At 40.5% G+C, this 19,295-nt stretch overlaps 1 protein-coding gene across 8 annotated transcripts in view; it reads right to left on the reverse strand.

Moving 5' to 3' along the window:
• Nucleotides 1-19,295, reverse strand: part of tead3b (TEA domain family member 3 b) — a 30,983-nt gene extending 11,688 nt beyond the window's left edge. For 7 of the 8 annotated variants that reach the window (XM_008279928.1, XM_008279946.1, XM_008279936.1 and 4 more), the window contains exons 1-2: nt 19,040-19,295; nt 6,722-6,976 (exon numbers count right to left, since the gene is read on the reverse strand). In XM_008279928.1, coding sequence (XP_008278150.1) covers nt 6,722-6,845 — 124 coding nt within the window. In that variant the 5' untranslated portion in view covers nt 6,846-6,976; nt 19,040-19,295. Of the gene's footprint in view, nt 1-6,721; nt 6,977-19,039 lie in introns of those variants that run through there. The other variant, XM_008279954.1, reaches the window with a different exon arrangement.

A 19,295-nucleotide genomic window follows, 5' to 3' on the forward strand; every position in this document is an offset into this window, starting at 1 on the left:
TAACTCTTGGAGGAAACACAAAGCCATAACTGTCTTTGCCAACAACTGCCACCTGGCAGTGAAGCAGCCCTTTTCCCAAAACAACACCACAGTGTGACCCTGCAGTCAACAGACAGCAGCACCTGCTGCCGACCATCCCAACAGAGGATGGCAGAGAAAGAACAATGCCAGTGCGACCCCCACCCAACTGTCACTCTCAATCTCTTCAGCTGGGGGGTAGAAACAGGGGGGAGGAACATTGCATCGCTCCAACCACACAGTTCTGCTAAGAATTTCACAGATATCTTGTTGCAAATTACTGTACAGTGACATACAGTATGAACTAGGTGCTACAGGTTAAGATAGAAATGTGTCTGAGAACGATGAGGTGTGCAGAGCAGACTGTCAGGAATGAGGCTGAGCAAAACCAAATCTGTTTTTTTTTTTTTTTTTTATAATTACAGCCATTATGGTAATGATTTCAGCAGACGATATACATTTTTTGGAGCTTGCTGCAGTGTTGAGCGCAGTAATGGCTTCAAACTGTGTGGTAAATCAAAAATCTGCTTTATTCATCTTTTGGACAGTCAAGTCTTTTGGTTGTGAGCTGAGATGACATCTTCAGTGTTTTTTCCCCCAAAACATCTGGTTGGTATTGAGATATTTTAAAACATTACTGTTGTTTTATGTGATATACAGCTTGCTGCTCAGACAGCATCGAGGAGTGAGCTGAGCAAGTGACTCCGGCGTTTGGTTTCAAAGCCCCAATAAAGGTTTATAAATGAATATGAATGTTACAAAGACTTGAAAATGGAACTTTAATATATGTTCACTACTACTTTTCTGCTTTGTGAAAAAACAAAAACTAGGATATCATCACAACAAGTTGACAAGAAATGGGATTTTTATCAGCAATTACTTCTCTAAATTAGAGCCTGACGAATACTGGATTTTTACTTGTAATTTACAAACTGGTTTTGAGAAGACACCACTTGAGTCTGCACCACTGTCCGCTCAGTTGTGATGCATTCCCTGCTACATGCGCTGCAGACAGTACTGATAGTGTTGTAAACAACAGAGTGAGAATTGCTCTGCTGGACAAAACTATGTGCTGACACTTTTTTTTTTTTTTTTAATTCCCCCAAACATGTTTATTATTATAACAGCATTATATTCTGTGACAAGGTTTTCATATTGTTACGTATCTGACAACATACGTACTGATGCTACCACTTCCAGAGTTCAGTTACAGGGCCGCAGAAAAGTATTTTAGAAGATCTCAGGTAATCAGTCCCAAATTCCTCATTTATAACCAGTTCACATCAAATTTAGAAAACCATAGCATACAAAGTGTTTTGAATGGGAACATAATCTCTCACAAGAGGTGTGTTCAGTTCTCAAGCCAAACAAACTGCTCAACTGGGCCTAATCAATAGGCTCAGCATCACTAACATACAGAGGGTGAGTTCATGAGAACAAAAACAAGACCTTTAGGCGTAGACTCCAAAAATATAAAATGTTTAACTTCAAAAATATTCTTTAAAGAGATCCAGAGCTTTAAAACATGGTATGCACGATACACATTTTGTGGCTAAGTGGTGCTTTTGTATTTTCTCTAGAACTAAAAACCTGATACGATCTGACCACTTTTTTTTGCTTCTTCAAACCTTGGCACAGAAAGGATAGAGAATAACTGTGCCATCTATATACGGCCGTGGCAGCCAACATCTGCTCAGACTTGACATGGTTGGGGGTTCAGAGACACAGTCTTCCACACTGCAGGGGACCCTGACAGGTGCACAGAAACAGACACAGATACACACTTGTACAATCACATGGACAGCCTCATTGTCCTCTGCCTCTAATTTCCCCACATTCGCTCTTTCCATCTCTCTACCCCCCCCTTTCGAACCGCTTATGACTCCCTTGTTGATTGCTCAACACCCACTCAGATCGTTGCAGGCTGCCATTCTTAACCTCTTCCCTGACAGGACACGCCTATCTTTCTCTTTTACTACATGACCACTGGAATTTTCCACTTCCACGCTAAGACAGTGAGCAAAAAGGTAATCTCTCTTCACTCCCCATAACCTCCCCCCCTCTCCCTCTCCATCTCTGCCGCTCTGTCTCTCCCCTGAACCCTTTTCTACGCCCTTATTCTCTTCCCTCCTCCCTTCTCATAACATTGAGGTAATCCTAAATTGCTAACATACTGCTCAGCCATGACTGAAAACATTCCTAACATCTCAGTGAGGGGGCTGACAGGGAAGCACCGGGGCTGCTCAGTCATCATTACAGGCTGCTCAGCACCCTGTCTTATACCTTTACGCATATTTTCTCACAACTGTGCACATGCACTGAACCGGCTGCTAACTCTTATGTGGTCTTCAAAGGTCAGAACACACATAAGCCTCCCTCTAGCGCTTAAATCTTCCCCCCTTTTTCATACCCAGAGTGCTTTGCAGCAGTGACAGCTGCAGGGCTGAGTGAGAAAAAGGTGTGTGCTTGGGGTTTGACACACCTGTCGAGGCCAGAAAACGCAGGTGAACAACATGTCAGCACAGCCCTAAAGGAAAACAAGACAGACAACATTTTTTCTGTATCTTTTAAAGATACTTCCTCTGAACTTAAGACTGTAAAATGTGCCAACTATTTAATTTTACCAAGGATGAATGTCGACAGCTCCTGTATTCTTTGCGTGTTTTGCTCTTATTTTGTTCATCTACAAAGATGCTGCTGATATTTACCGAATCTGTTCGTGAATTTCAATTCTCTGAACAAATGTGAGTGAAAAATGAAAGTAGTATGGGGAAATAAGTAAACCTATTTGCTTTCTGAGAGTGAAATGAGAAGACTGATACCACTCTTATATCCGTCCGTATAAGCGAAGAGTTTATTAACATAGCTTAGCATAGAGGGAAACAGGTCACTTGGTCTTCTTAGGTAGTAAAACCCACCAACCAGCAGTTTTAAAATTCAATACCCGTATATCTTTATATCTTCAGTTTAATCCGTACATAAATCAAAGTGTAAAGAGAACATTTTGTGGTTTTATGCAGATTATGTGCCAAACGGTTTCCTGACCAGAGGCAATGACCTCAAGGTCCAGTATTCAACCCCATTGTTGTTTCTGGTTTTTTGTGCAGATTTAGGTAGCTAAAACTTTATATAATAATAAATTTGCGAGCTTAAGAGCTGATGGTAAGTGGATTTTGTAATCTTCGGACAGGGCCGGGCAAGCTGTTACCTTTTGTTTCAAGTCTTTGTGCTAAGCTATGCTAACATGCCGGCTATAGCCATAAAACACAGCGTAGCCCTGGTCAGTGTTACTGAAATGAATTCCAAATCCTGTCCATTTAATGCAAGACCATTTATTTTTCAGCCAAAGCCTGAGCAGAATGAAACCAAAGTAATTTGAAAAGCTTAACGAGTAAATAAGTTATAGTGAAAGGTACACTCTGGCAAAGTTTACCTTGGAATTTTATGCCATTTTTGAACAATTGTTTTCTTCTTGAACTGTCTGTAAAATGTTGTTTTAAAGTAATGTCCTTTAAGCAGCTGCTGAAACAGCAGTTTGTACAGCAGTTTTGTACAGCACCAGTTTTCCATGCATGGTTGCGTAAAATTGGCAAACTGTGTGGTGTTATTTTTTTTAAAATGGTACATTCATCTTCTTGTACTGGCAGTATGACTGTTCCTGTATCACTCAACAATTGCTGAAAGTGTGTGGTCACTTTTGCTGCTTTTCGGTTGTAATTCAGGGTCGGTATTTTCAATATAGTCTATCTAACCTCTTTGTTTTCAACTATTCTTAAGTTTAGATTTACACTAACAACAGCTTAAAAATATTAGGATTATTTTATGTATTGTATTGATTATACAGTTTTAATTCATTTACCATTTTTGTGCTGATGCAGTTTTACTGTGTGCTGTATTTGTTGTATAGATATGAGTGGTATCAAAAATGATGGGAACAGTGTAATGTTGGCAGAATATGGAAGTATCATATGAAAATGGTTGTGACATACAGTAACACTTACATATATTCTGACTGCAACAACTGCAATTACATCATAAAGTAGAGTTTAGCTTGTTTAAGTGTTGCACGTGCTCTGAAACAACTGGAGTGATTATTAACATGTGTGACTTATTAAAATTGAGAGCTATGCTTCTTTGAACTCTTCGTCACCCCTGAGCTATGTAAATGACTGGAAATGCTACTGGGAAGTCTAGACAGGCTCGTGGAACAGAGAATACACATGTATAAAGCAGTCCTCTTGCTAATGGAAATTTGCAAAGGTTTCCCACCAAATGAAAAAAAAAATCCTGGCAGAAAAAGTGGAATTCCCAATGGGAGGGATGACTTGCCTGCTTTTGGAGGCCACTGGGAGTCTGGGACTGCAAGGTAGACAGTATTACATACAGTGCAATCGTTAACATTCCCCCAGCCTCACGTCAGGGCAGCTTTTAGATGTCTGAGGTAATCACCTTGTGAGAAGGCTTCTTCTGGGGCATGCCTTGGCTCTGCCAGCAGAGCCTCAGATGACTTATTGTAAATGGAGAGGGTGTTTAGTGCTCTAGAAAAAAACACGCCTCTAAAAGGGGTCCTGACAGTTTGTTGCTAAGGGGGCAGCTTTGTGCACAGCCGGCCTCTTTGTTGACGTTCTCATGACAAATGTATGGAGTCTGGGACACAACACTGCCCTGCTAAACAGAGCTGAAAAGTTGCTTGAGTAAATTTAAAGACAGTTTCAAAGGCTTCTACTTAAAGCCTGTACACAAAGGCGAAATTAAGCACGTGTTGTAAACTAGCTTTACCATTTAGGGAAATTGCAGGACATGTTTCCAAATACATTTTGTTATGTTTAAGCTCTTTAAAACTGCCTAAAGTTAAAATTTGATTGATTTAATTTGATTCAACTGGCTGCCTTCATCAGTGAGTCACATCAGAAAAGAAATGTTGAGACATTATAAGTCCATTAGCTTAATCCATATTTTCTACTGTTGATATGTTCTAGGGTTGCAACTATTTGTTATATTGTGTCTTTTTTTTTTTTTTACAGTTAACTGATTAATATGTTTATGTTGTAAAATGTCCTTGACTTCTGTATTAACTCTAAACAGTCCTTATCTGGTCCAAACAAGAGTTTAAAACCCTAAAATATTCAATTTACAATGACCTAAAACTGAGCATGTTTGACGTTTTCCTGATAAAAATACATAATTATTAGAAACTATTACTGTATGCAAACAAAAGCCGATGACGTATCATTCGACTAATCGTTTAATCCAATACTTCTTTCTACACCGCTTTGCTCCTTAAAACAGGTTGAGAGTAACAACAGGAGCTGCAACAGTAGCTGAGTAATCTCAGGTATGTGCTTGCCCTTGAATATCTAAATCTGCCTGACAAATGAGGAGATGAGATTCCATCTTGGGTGAATCATGCCAAAAGAATCCCATCTGACGTCAAGCACATAAAAAGCCACCCCAAAAAATCAGTACTTTAAAAACAAACACTAATGCTTTTACAATGCACAGTCAGTATGAAACTTTGGTGGCAATGATTGATGGTTTTTATGGTTGCACTGAAGCCGGAATCAATTTCAACTTTCTAAAACATGATGGACATTAATTAAAGGGCAGGAAATTCTTACAAAGCAGGACTTAGGGGAGTGGAGTTACAATGGTGAAAAGAACATAACTCTGCAAACCAAAGAGAGGTTTGTTGAGGGCACAGCCAAGTAAAACAGCAAAGAAAGCTGCACAGTTTCTGTCAATCAACATTTAGTGCTGTTCAGCTAAATTTCCAACTTCAAATGCTGAATCTAATTAGAAGAGCACTGTCTCAACAATGGGAAAGTGGGATCAAAATAATGAAAAACAAGTGTGTCCAATTTCCTACACCTGGATGTCAGTGATTCTACCAAAGGACTTGCCAACATATCCATCTGGAGTTTTTCAGGACTTTAAGGACTCAACACCTGCAATTTAATGAACACGCTGCAGGAAACAGCACAACTATTCTGAAACCATATGGATGTTTAAAATCTTCGACAGAACAGCATGCCAATGTGATGTTTTTGTTCCTGAGTCTCGATTCACGCTGGGCTAATTATTGCTAATTTAACTGAGCCATCCAGCTTCAAACGCAGCACTTCTCCAGAAAACCAGCTTCAACCAGTCACCTACAGGCAAAGTTCTCCCAGCAATACCGGTGTGGGGAGAAACGAGCACATGACGTTAAGTGATTAAAAAAAAACACACAAAAAAAAACAAAGAGCAGGTTTTGCGACTAAAAGAGCAGCGAGGAAGAGAAGAGATCATAAAACAGTGAGCGTAAAAATCAGGCGGTAAAGAAAAACACTCTGAAGAAAAAGACAGGTGTAAATCAAAGAGAGAGGAGCTGAGCCACTCTCAGGACTGCAATAACCAGCTCTGAGAAGTGCTGGTGCGACTGGAAGAACCTGCCCCTGGGTCACAGCTCTACAGGTACAGACTTGTTAAAGAGAGCTCTGTGTGGAAAGAAAACATTCACCTCCGTGTCGAAGTTGTGACATGAGCGCAAGAGGAAGAAAAGTATTTTTCTCATTTCTTTTTTCGGGTAGTTGATGTTTGTTTTCTTTTAACCACAAATCTCTGCGGAATGAATGGTTTTCTCATTTTTGCGCATTCATTATGGGACTGATTTCCATGTAATTGTTGTTCTTTTGTTGCTCTGGCTATTATCCAGTGTACTTACCATACATCTTTCCCTCATCTGACAGGATGATTTTCCTCCTGCCACAGGGCGGGTAGATGGCGAGGGCCTCCTGGAAGCTCTGCTCAATATCTGGGCTCCACACGCCCTCGGCGTCCCCGTCCATGGTCTTGTCCTCATTGTCCCCGTCCAGCCCATCCTCTGGGCTACCGTTGGCGCTCCACTCGTTGGACGCAATGGTGGCGGCTCCCCCTGGGCCCGACCCCGAGCCCCAATATCAACAGATCTGTAGGAGATCTGTGGAATAAAGAAGAACAGAAGTTACATTTTAAAACTTAAGCATCTTTCTACATCATCATAGTCCTCACCACACAACACATGGAACTCAGACAGCGAGTTAAAGAGTGAAAATACAGAGTGATAATAGCCAAAAATGGCCCTTTTTAAAAAAAAAAAAAAAAATCAATAAATCCCACAAAAAGAACAAAACCAACACTGATTGAACAAGTGTCTAGACAAAGCCTGATGTAGGTTACTTATCTGGGCTACAGGCCTTTATATTGTCCAAAACAATTAAATCAAATCCCAGTGTGAGCAATGAACATGTTTCACATAGTTCGTAACTATGATAGCACAGTGTCCTGGAGTTTTAAGAAACAGGTTCTTCTGGTGTTTTATTTACCCACAAACCTATATACTTGTGACTCATTTTTAGGGCTTTATCTTTTTTAGTGAGAATGAATGGGCTGGGCACTGAGTGTCACAAACAAAGGTTGCAAAGTTATAAAGTTTTGAGAGATGAACTACCACACATAGTGTAGCAACAGCAACAAAAACATAGACCGTCACTAACCTTGTCCTGTCGTACATACACTGTTTATCCAGTAAGAAAGTACAAAATAAAGTGTGCTGTGATCAACCCTAATTCATCATTATTATATTTGTGTATTTTTGACCAATAAAAAACACGTTTACAGGTGTTGCAATACTGGAAAAGTGCTTTATCAGCAACCACGGCACTATGTACACAATTACAAGTGTTGTTTCCAGGATTGTGCTAAATTATGAATACAAGCATAAACTGTGTCAATTCAGGCCTAGTGGCCACAGTTGAAACTGCAGATCATGCAATGCCTTATCGCAGAAAAAAAATGTTTCAATTGACTGTAGAGCTACTACTCACAAAATGAAACCTGGCTCTTTGATTTGGCCTAACATGTAATTACAAACCATCATTTGTCTTGCCAGCGTATTATTTTTGTGACATTCATGTGTGGAGGCATCAGCCAGTTGGGCAAGTATGAGGAAGCCTGAAAACCCTTTCGGTGTTTGTGCTGGATGAGCGAGTTTCATGAATCTTGGAACACGCTGATCTGTGTTAACCAGCAGGAAAACAGGTCAGCAGACTGAACAACCTTCTTCCATTGTTCCTTCGTTTGAACTTGTGAAGAATCGCTGCTGATCTTCACTAACTAGTTCAAATCAAATATGACTACAATCTACAACAAGCTTCAGCATAGTACAGAATTTAATCCCTGCAAAGAGTACCCACCGTGTCTTTCTTAGAAAACTACACAACTGGAATCATTTAAGTAGTTGCAAAGAAGGTCTCGAGCTGTGCGGGGTCATGTAAAGCAAAATAAGAGATGCACATGAATAAGGAATGTCATTCATCTATGGGCCATGACTTCCTCTGACATTTTCTTTATTACTGTCATTAAATTTGTATGAATAAACAGTGCAAACCGTAATTATTACTATAATTTCCTTGATTTTATTTCTCTGAGATGGCCAAATGAATTCAAGATATTCCATAAAACGAAGTTTAAAGACCTCACTAATCAGCACTGGCCTCAAAGAATTCTTGTGGTCTGGGAACTGTGTCCCAATGTGGTTGGCTTATGGCTGACTGCAGGCAAAGATCTTAAGTATTTTTCAAGCTGCCTTTTCAGCATTGTATTGTTTCTGAAATGGAAGTCTATGAGGTAACCATGATCCTCCCAGGATGCTTGTGTTTCTGCTTTAGCATTTCTGCAGATACTGACAAAAATAAAGTATAAAAGACAACAACAGACAGTGCTAAAACGAAGGTTCCTGTGGGGGAAATACAACGATCAAATCATGTGTACTTTTAGAGTTTAACTGACAAACTGCAAGAGTATCATGCATTTTCTGTTTTCAGTTCTTTTTGCCATCATAAGACAAGTTTGTGTGCTTCTATGGGGTTTAGCACAGTCAGAAAATCAGAAAATTCAAACAGTATATTTTTTGTAGCATAAAAACGAAACCAGAAAGTTTCAGTCTATAAATAGGATTTGTTTAGATAAATAAAGGGGAAAATATTTTTTAAAAATGTCTTATCAGTAAAACTCTTGTTCTTCCCGCCAGAAAATTCTCACCCGTACGATTCTTTATTGTTTAATTACACCCAAAACTGCAGCCAAGAAGTTACGTATCATCTTGATATGCATCTATGATTGGAAACCAAATCTTTGAAACAAAAACAAAACATAAAATTCCCAATGGTCCAGAAATCCCCCTTAGGCTGTCCTTCTATGTGCTTAGAAAGAAACATCACTTTATAATTACAGCAGCTACATCAAGAAGCACCGACTGGTTAAAAAAAACAAAAAACAAGTAGAGGTGAAGGATTAGCGTTGCTTCCATTCCCCTCCCATCATCATTTAAAGGGAATTACAAAAGATCAAAGGCGGCTAGAGCGTGGCAGGACTGTTCCTGCAGTGATATTCCACCACACACAACACACAACATTAAATTTATGGACGTCACTGAACCCAAACGAGAGTTTGACAAATATCCACAAGTCAGGCTGCTAATTTTAGCTGAGAGGGTACTGTTTATGGCGGACCCTTTGCAACAGGGTCACGGTGTTAAAACTCAACACTGAAACTGAGCACTCATCAGCAGCTCAAATAATCCATCTCAGTCCTCGCAGATCACATGGCTCGATTGCTCCCAATGACTGCTAACTACATACGACTCAAGTAAGGATTAGGTTTATCATATTCTGTCCTGCCGATTTCTGAAAAAATGCTGGATATTCTATAAAAAATTGCAAAAGACAAAACAGAAACACAGAAAAGGGGAGTAGCACATGTAAGACAGTAAATCAATAAAAAGTTGAATTGATCCTGCAGCACGTTGTTAATCTGTCAATTTAGCCTTTGACAAAACATGAATACGATTTTTTTTTCAAATTGTTTAACATTTCTTTATTTCTTTATAATTGTTTTGAAGAATACAACGCCAAAACAATGTGGTTCTGAAAATGTGAGGCCTGTTAGTGAGACAGGAAAAAAAGGTTTTGTGTTGCAACTAAATCTCATTTGATGAAGTATTTGTTTTTATCTATAAATTGCCAGAAAACTGTTGCTGTCATGCATTACAAAGAAAAGCACCAAATCTTCACATCTGAGGAGCTGGAACCAGCAGACAATTTAAACAAATATTTAATTAAAAAAAACAAAAAACAAAAAAACATTGATATAGCAAGTTTAAATATTTGATCTTCCGCTAATGAAAACTGTAATTATTTCTCTATTCTTTGACATTTTACTGACAAAGTGATTCATTAAGGAAATAATTAATCAACAATGAAAACAATTATTAAATATCGCCCTAACTTTAAACAAAACAAAACATGTTAAGGAAAAGAAAACATAAGGGTCACATTACTGCTAAGTAGCTACCTCAACATTTATGTCAGCCTGACAATTGTGGTTTTGCTTAATTCACTGTGTTTCTGTCAGGAGTCTGTGTTGGTACAAATTAACTAAAACAGCACAAAGGTCCACTGACATCAACACTACTGTAAACCTTAAATAAACATTTGCGTCTCGGCTTCAAGTGCAGCAGATGCTGACTATGTGGTCTAGTGTGAAAACGTCTTTCAGGCGGTCCAAAGTGTATCATTAATGAATGTGCAGGTGCTGCCGGGGGTAATAGCTTCACTGAAGCCGGGGCGGTAATCAAAGGCTGATGGCATGGCGAGGGGGAGGCGGGGAGGGAGAGGTGGCCACTCCATTGTTTATCTCCAATTATAGCAGAGAAAACACTGCAAACCTCCTGCGCTGCCGCGAGCCGCGGAGAGCAGCGAGCAGGGCTTTCGGTTGCAACAACAGATCTGACGACCTCCGTGGAGCTCCAAGTGCTCACAAGAGTCTGTTCAAGTGAGGTGCTGCGAAAGAGAGGCTCTTCACCGAGAGAGGGGCCTGAATTCCAGACATGTCCTTATTAAGAAAGGGCTGCGAGTGCTCACTGTTTCTCCTCCTGCCTCCCTTATGTCAACCCAATGCCCTCCCTCCCTCCTTCCCTCCCTCCCTCCCTCCCTTCTCTGCCTCACCCCCACCACTCACCCACCCACCCCTCCACCGAGCGCTCAGAACGTCTCTACCCAAATAAGGACAGGAGACCAGGGGATGCGTGTATGGGAGGAGTGGGTGGCGGGTGGGTTGGTTGGTTGGTTGGAGAGCAGGGAGAGAGAGGGGGGGAAAAGGGGGTTTTTTACTTCGGGGGGGGGGGCGCTGGAGGGGTGGGGGTGGAAGAGGAGGAGGGGGGGGAGGTGTTGTCCAATTTAGGCGTCCACTTTGGAGTCTGGAAAACAGTGGGATTGTTCCAGCTGGAATGCAACATCAGCAGTGAACACGCTCCCGCTTCGTGACGCTCAGAGCTCAGACCAGAAGGGAGGGCATTGTCAGCCGGAGCCATTTTTCAGTACATCCTCTAGTGAGAGTCACAGGATTTAAGTGAGGACAATAGTCATCACGGCTTCATGAGAAACGAGAGCAGTACCCGAAGCTAGACGGACAGTTTTACGGACTCATACGCAATATCTAATTTCATACCCGTAAAGTGTTCCAACAAAATGACACAAGATGAAGACCTGAGGGACTGACTTGTTCAGCATGATTTACTGCCAGTGCATCATTTTTTTGGAAGAAAAGCTGTCGTATTTAACATATTGACTGTATTAAAAGAAAGCGTTATCAGCGCACTGCAGCGTCCCCTTTGAGTCAGTTTGGGTGTGAAACTTCCCAACGTACGCACCCAACAAAATAAACTACAGCTACATAAAGCTGCACATACGAGCACATACAATACAATACGGTTCTCTGTAGGGCTGCAACAGCTGGTGGACTGACAGTAACTGAATCTGCATCCATTTTGATTTCCATGCTAAAATTCCAAATAATTCACAGTTCCAGCTTCTCAAATTGTAAGAAAATGCTGTTTTTTTTGTGACAATACATTAAATATCTTTAGGTTTTGTGCTGAAATTCCAACAAACAAACACTTTTGTGGCACTTTTCACAATGATTGTTTCACACGTTAAGATATTTTATAGAGCAAACTGTTAATGAAATGGATACAGCTCCCATCCACAAACCTGCATATGACACTCTCATGTTTTTGCCAAATGGGAGGGTTTATTAAGTATCCTGATTAAATGACACACTGCTCTCAAATTTAACTCAAAAATCAAGGACACACCTCCCCTGCCTCTTTCTGGGAGTCAGGCCATGGGGAGTCGGAGACCAACATGCTACAGAATTCCAATGTGCAGCAGGAATGTAAATAACGCTGCAAAACTATGCGCCTCGCACATTCATTGAAACAGCACCATTCATGCACCAGAATCCCTCTTCCCTTTTTCCCAGCCCTGAAGGGAACGATCACATTGCAGTCTGTTTTCAGCAATCGGCTTATCTCTGCTCCGGCTCCATCTACGAACCCAGAAGAGTTTGTTGGCACTGCGCTGCGTTTCCCTCCTTCTTCCTAGACAGGATTGTGAGCTGGAGAAATGTACCAATGAATTCCTGTAATTCTACTGAGTCACTCTCAGACTGCTGGGTCACACAGAGGAAAGCTGTCAATACAGCCTAATTCGGGAAAGGGATTCCATCACAGACACATGTTTAGGTGTGCCACAGCTTGTAGGAAATCCCTGACAAACACCTACTCACAGGAAAACAAACAGTGCCGGTGTTTCAGCATTAATAAATAGATGACCTCACGCTTACTAGTTGGCATGGTAACACAATCAAAAAAAAAAAAGAAAGGCAGAGCTGATACATTTTTACAGCTATCTTCCTTCTTGTTCCACAATTTTATCTTTCACTGACCATGAGCTCATCCTGGTGCTCTCAAATGGACCAACCAGATGGGTTTCTACTTATGCAGCAGAATTCAAAGACCTTGAGTCCAAATTACTCTGTCATGTCCGATTTTATTGCCTGATAGCAACATCTCCTGTCGGGTCCAGTGGTGGGAAAAGAACATTTGTCTAACCTGCGGACACTGAAGACCAAACAGGATGGATCATAGAAATACATTTTAACAGAGACTAAACATCCCCCCATGAGAGCCATGCGAGCCCATTGAGCTCAGACGGCAGCACTAGTAGTGTAAAGGATCCGTCTAACAGCTATTAAGGTTGAGAAACTTTTATGTTTCTTTATATTATCATCCTTCATTTAGCAAAAAAAAAAAAACAAAACGCCCAATCTGGTAACACTTGAGAAACTTTTATTAATGACGTCAACACGACCCGAGCTGGATGCATAAAGACAGGACCTTTTCAATGTTACTCATTAAAAATGCTATAAATACCAGAGGGTGATACAACAAATAAATCTGTGCAGGTTGGTGCAAACATCATTCCTACGTCTTGCATGGCAACTTTAAGAACTGAAGAAGCTGTTGTCTTTATGCACCTGGTCCACACACTGGTCTGAAGTGCCAGAAGATACAATTTTAACTTGGTCATAAACTAAAAACTGACACAACCATGACATATATTTTCTCCAGATTCTTTCCAGCCTTTTGTCATAGTTTTAGATCGCTCTCCAAAATGAAGCAGCACGTTACCTGATAAATACATTTTAAATATGATTCTTTAAGGGCTCTGATCATTTAGATTTGGAGATGTCATGGAGCCAACTTTCAATTTTGAACCCCTTTTAAAAAGCATGGCTGAATCAGAAGATACTCCCAAACTTTATTGATTAAAAACAAGCAGGAAAGTGGTTGTTTTTTCCCCAGTTTATCCTGCATTCATTAATTTATTTGGTCACTTTTAGTAGTAGTGCAAATCTTATATCATCTATTGATTTCCTGGCAAATGAAGATTTTGATCACACACAAACGCAATGTGAAAATCAGCTTCCCCCTTCTATCCACAACTCTGTACTCCCCCATTACCATGACTCAGTTCTACTGACTCATGTCCCAAAGCAGATTGTTAACAGATTTCCTTCAAATCTGTCTCTTCCACTGTTGATCCATCTACAGAGCCTGTTGTGTTTTCAGGTCTCTCCATTACTTCCCTCTGTCAGAATGTATATACCTCCATCTGTTTGTGAGCCAGTACGCTACACGATTTGTTCCTGTCTTTAAAAAATGAAGCCTTTGTTTGGTTGCTGTAAGAGTTGGGACACTTGTTGGCAAAGAACAGACCCCTGCTGGCAGCCAAAAAGCCCCCCTGCTTAGCTGGGAGTTAAACACACCTCCGCCAAACTTTACGTTTGTGCACAGTAACAAATCACTGCCCCCAAAACTCCTCTGCATTAGAGTCACACGTCTTGTTAAGGTTGAAGGGCGCTCACAGATGTAGAGGCTGTGCTCCGTGTCACACTGAGACCCTTCCACACACACCAACAGCCACACAAACACACTCTTGACAGGGGAAACAACAGGTCTTGGCGGCAGAAGGAGCAGCTGCTCTCTAAGGTCAGATTACAGATAAAGAAAACATTTTAGGTTCCAGGCCAAGAAAGCTGCTCTCTGACAAGAGCTGGAAACACGGCCTTATTCCTCCTGACACACAGATGCATTTACAGCGATTGCACATGTTGTACATAACTGCAGTGCTGCTCCTTAATTTAAGGGATAAATCAAAGGCGATCAGCCGGCACGACTGCGTTTGCTGCTGACACCACTGCCTTCTTCAGACCCATGAAAGCACGAGCCCCATCTCCAAAAAAAAAAAAAAATCGGAGTCGCCACCCTCCCTTCTCCCTCCTGTGTCTGTGTTTGGCCCTAATAAATTCTCTCCAGCTCCTCCAATAACTTCCTCCTACTTCCTATCTGGCACGGCGCTCAGGAAACAATCAGAGCTGAGAGTGAGAGGAGGGCTGGACAGCCAACAGCTCACACGGCAAGAGGCAGAAAGAGAAGCAGAGGGAAAAGTTGAGACAAACACACTCACACACACACCATATGCACCCCTTGTCAAGTCAAACATTTGTAGTTTGATACCAGCTGCATGCCCAAGAAAAACAATACGACTCAGAATATAGTCTCGCATGCAAGAACGAACATCCAAAGTTCCTGCGTGAGGATGAACTGAGCCAAAAGAGTCCCACACAAATTATTATTTTTTTCAAACACTTTCACAATAAAAATCAAAACAAGTGATTCTTAGTTATTGCGTTCATCTAAACAAATCCCACAGCGAGGGAACAGGCTAACTTACTCTGAGGTGAAAAGAGGTTACTGGTTTCCTAAATGAGTCACCGAGAAAGTATAAATGAGTATCACACGTTGAGCCAGAGCATGAACATAAGGCCTGATTCATTCATTCGTTGTTCTATTTTAACACTGGATGCTGCTGGCTATGTGGTCTACCTTGAACTGTCACACTTTCAGAGAATTAAGCTTTAATCCAGCTGAAGAGGGAAAGACTGACAAAGCCGGGTAAGAGAGCCAGAGCGCTTTTTTTTTTTTTTTTTTTTTTGGTACAGTCTGAATCAGCATTTTAATCGGAAATTTTCCAGGGAACGTAGCGGAGAAGCCATTCTAGCCTGAATTGGTCATTTTGTGGTGAGGTGAGCGGTTTGAGGCCATAATCTGTGAAACCTTTAAGACATGCATAACTTTTGCAGCAGGATGCACCAGCCAATAACTCATCTAACCGTATAAATCGCAGAACAAGGCATTTAAAAGCAGCCATGGCTTTGATCGGGTGCCACAGACAAGAGATTTTCATGAGCTAAAAAAAAAATGCAATCAGGCATAAAAAGCAGAACGAAAGATTAAACTTGTTGCACATTTGCCTGAAAATGACTTCCACACCTGTGTTGTTTTATATTAAAGCAACCAAAATGAATAAACTGCGCTGTAGACAGAGATCATCCAACAGCCAAAAACACAGTGAGCAGAGGGATTAAAGGAGTTTCACATGAGTGCCCTTGGGTCACTGGAGCTCCAGTGCGACACACAGGCCACACACACATCTATGAAACGCCAGACAGAGCCAATGCGGGACTGAGCCTCCTGTTATCTATAATGGAGGCTGGAGTGGTCACAGACACTGGAACAAATACCCTCACAGACATTTCTTCCCCAGTTCTTCCTCTTTGGAGCACATTTATGTGGAACATCACTCCTAACAGTTAGTCGCCAGAGAAAGAACAACTAAAACGTTTAGCAACTTGGGGACAACTGACACAAAGAGTATACTGTTCTAGGCCACTCCCCGACTCCTCCCCTGAGTGGTCTGAACAGGAGGCCAGAAAGCTTATCTGTTAAAACCTCATGGCTTGGAGGATATGTAAACATGTGCAGTGCATTAATGTGAATACAATGTTGATAAATTGTGTTACAGAGGACTCTGAAAGTGAGCTTATTGGTTTATGTTTAAAGATATAGTAGGTTGAAATGTTGCACTTTTCTTCTTTGCTCGTATCGCTGCGATAAATCGCTCACAGCACATTATGTGCCTCATCAATACAACTGCTCTCTTTAGCCCAGCCATTGCTAGTTAGTGTCAAACTGCATATTGTATTCCAGATTGTCATTAATGCTCTTCTGCTGAGAGCTGCAGGCTTTTTCCTCTGAGGCCCTCTGTGTCCTCACCACACAGACATAAGTGGTATTTGTTCAGATCTGGGTTGACAGAGGGGTAAGTGTCCACCATTTGGACGAGCACTTCTGGGGATGGTGCTAAAAAGCGACCAATGTCTGCACAAATGGGCAAAAAGCTCATTAGCCGCTCTTCCGTGGGTTTAACACAAACGGGTGAAGCTGCTGCTGACAAACGGTCAACAGACCTGCATCCAAAGCAAACAGTCTGCAGCGCAAACAGAGGATGCACTTGAGCACCGGAATACCTGCAGTGTCCTTACAGTTTCTGATTAGGCATATGTTAAAAAAAAAATTTAAAAATTCTAAAACATTAGAGTGTTGCAGATTTGTTTTTAGCCAAATGAAGAGAACACATGCTCATTAACTCTTTCTTCTGATAAACAGCCTCAAGGCACACAGCTGGGGAGTAAAAAAAAAAAGAAAAGAAAAGAAAGAGAAAACAGCCACTTTAAGTCGATCCTAACCCAAGTAATCTAATTGACCTCCATGACAGCGGAGAAGTTGTAAAACTTTCCCTTCGCGTTTAACTCCCACACGGCTATAGAGCGTATATGTTAAATCCACAACGGCTGAGAGACATAAAGTACATTCAAGGAAGAAAAAAAAAGGGACCACATTGTACATTGGGAGGCCTGATGCATTCATGCTGCATAAAAGCAATGTAGGGGAATCTGTCGGACCAGCAGAATGCTTAATCCTTTCCAGATTTACCCATCAGCATCGAAATCTATTATTAGGCATCTTGGCGTGTCTCATTTACCAAGGACACATTGTTTGGTTGTTCTGTTTGGCAGTTTCAGTTCAAAACACCATGTAGAAGGAAAGCAGTCCTCAAACGTCACACTTTGCCTCAGCCGTAACATGAGCAAAAGACCAAAATGCAAACCATACAGTGTCTGATCTTCATCTTTATCAGGGTTGAGTGAAAAATTGTAGCCCCAAGTGACACTGCAGCGCTTCAAGGACCCCACCAAAACCCTGTCGCATTTATATTTACAGCCATAATGAATAAAGACGGAGGCGTAAAAAGTGTTTGCCAGCTGTAGAGCTTGATTTGCACAAAAACATGTTGAAAATAGTCAATAAAATATATATACACATAGGGAAAATATCTTAATTTATACTTTTAAAAAAATGTGGCGGGAGTGAAAACAGACAGCGAAAAGGTTGGCAGGTTATTCTGCTTACTGTGACCAACCTGACAGACTGCATTCTGCTGCTTAGTCAAACCTGTTGACTGTAAGTGACTTCAGTGTGCAGTTCAAATGACTGCACAAATTTGGGCTGAAGAAAGTGTGAACATGCTGTCGTTGTTATTTTTTACATTGTATAACCAAGTGAAACATTTTTCTCTGTGAAAGAAAAATAAAAAATCAGTTTTACTGCTGTCTGGACTAACAACACACAGACTGAAAGCAGGTGTAGCCTGAGGTGGCACGCATATAATTATACAATTAGCTCTCCACATATCCATGCATCTCAAATCCTCACCTATGAATTATGTACTTAGGAGGACTTTGCAGAGTATCATCACATGCCCTGTTTGTTGGCATCAAAGAAAGGAAAAGTCAGTAAGATAGATAGATAGATAGATAGATAGATAGATAGATAGATAGATAGATAGATAGATAGATAGATAGATAGATAGATAGATAGATAGATAGATAGATGTTGTACATTTCTGTTACAATCCCCTTGTGCTCTAAGCAAGCTCTTTTAGACAGCAAGATCTTTTTACTTTTTTTTGTTTGTCTCGCAGTCTGTTGCTTACTTCTTCGAGCTTCTGAATATCTTCTAAATTGAAAAAAATTGCTACTTTTTTTCACATTTTTCATGTATATTTTTTGTGATCAGCTACTAAACTGACACATATATTTTCATATTAAAAAAAATACTTTCAGTTACAACAGGTCTACAGAAGTGTAACTCCCAATTAGCAATGGAATATTAAATATTAAATATTGATGCCTTTATTTCATATTGTGTTTTTGTTCTTTATAATGATAAATCTGCTGTTGTTCTCCTGTGATACATTTACACTACATATTGTATCTTTCTGTGCATTTTCAGGAATAAAATGTGTTTTAAAGAAGTTTCAGACATGTAGAAAACATTTTTATACTGAACTACAAAGTAAAACCCCTTTGAAGATATCAGTTAACTTATTCATGAGCATCTTTAAATATTTGTCTGTACATTAGTTCAAAATGGAATAAAAATCTAAAGTAATCTTGTCTATTTTTAATGTAAATCTAAAAAAATAAAAAATAAAAATAAACAGAAAGTTTATGGAGCTAATCCATCTGTGTTCATGCACACTTTAAAAAAAATTAATAAAAATAAAATCAGAGAATCTTGGTGTCTTTTGCAGTAAACAAGTCAAGTGCTTTGTGCTTCTTTGTCTATTTATTCCTTGTGTCTGTATTTGGTGAAGCAACAGCAGCTCTCGCCTCACAAATCAAGAACGTGTCTTACCTTTAGGATGCAGAGGTCCAAACCACACTGAATCTGTGTATTCCTCCAAATGTTTTTTTGTGTTTTGTCTCAGTCTGTGCCTGTAGGTATAACTGTTGGATTTCTGTTGAGGACCGAGGCTGGAAGTGTTGGATCCAGGTAGGAACTGTGCGAGACACAAAACAAACATATTGGCCCAACTCTCTTCTGTCAAAAGCTTTTTTCTTCCCCCCTCTCTCTCACACTCTCTCTCTCTCTCTTGTTTTTTGTAATAGTG

Source organism: Stegastes partitus, unplaced genomic scaffold, assembly GCF_000690725.1.
Source record: "Stegastes partitus isolate 25-593 unplaced genomic scaffold, Stegastes_partitus-1.0.2 Scaffold5, whole genome shotgun sequence".
Classification (NCBI taxonomy): Eukaryota; Metazoa; Chordata; class Actinopteri; family Pomacentridae; genus Stegastes; species Stegastes partitus.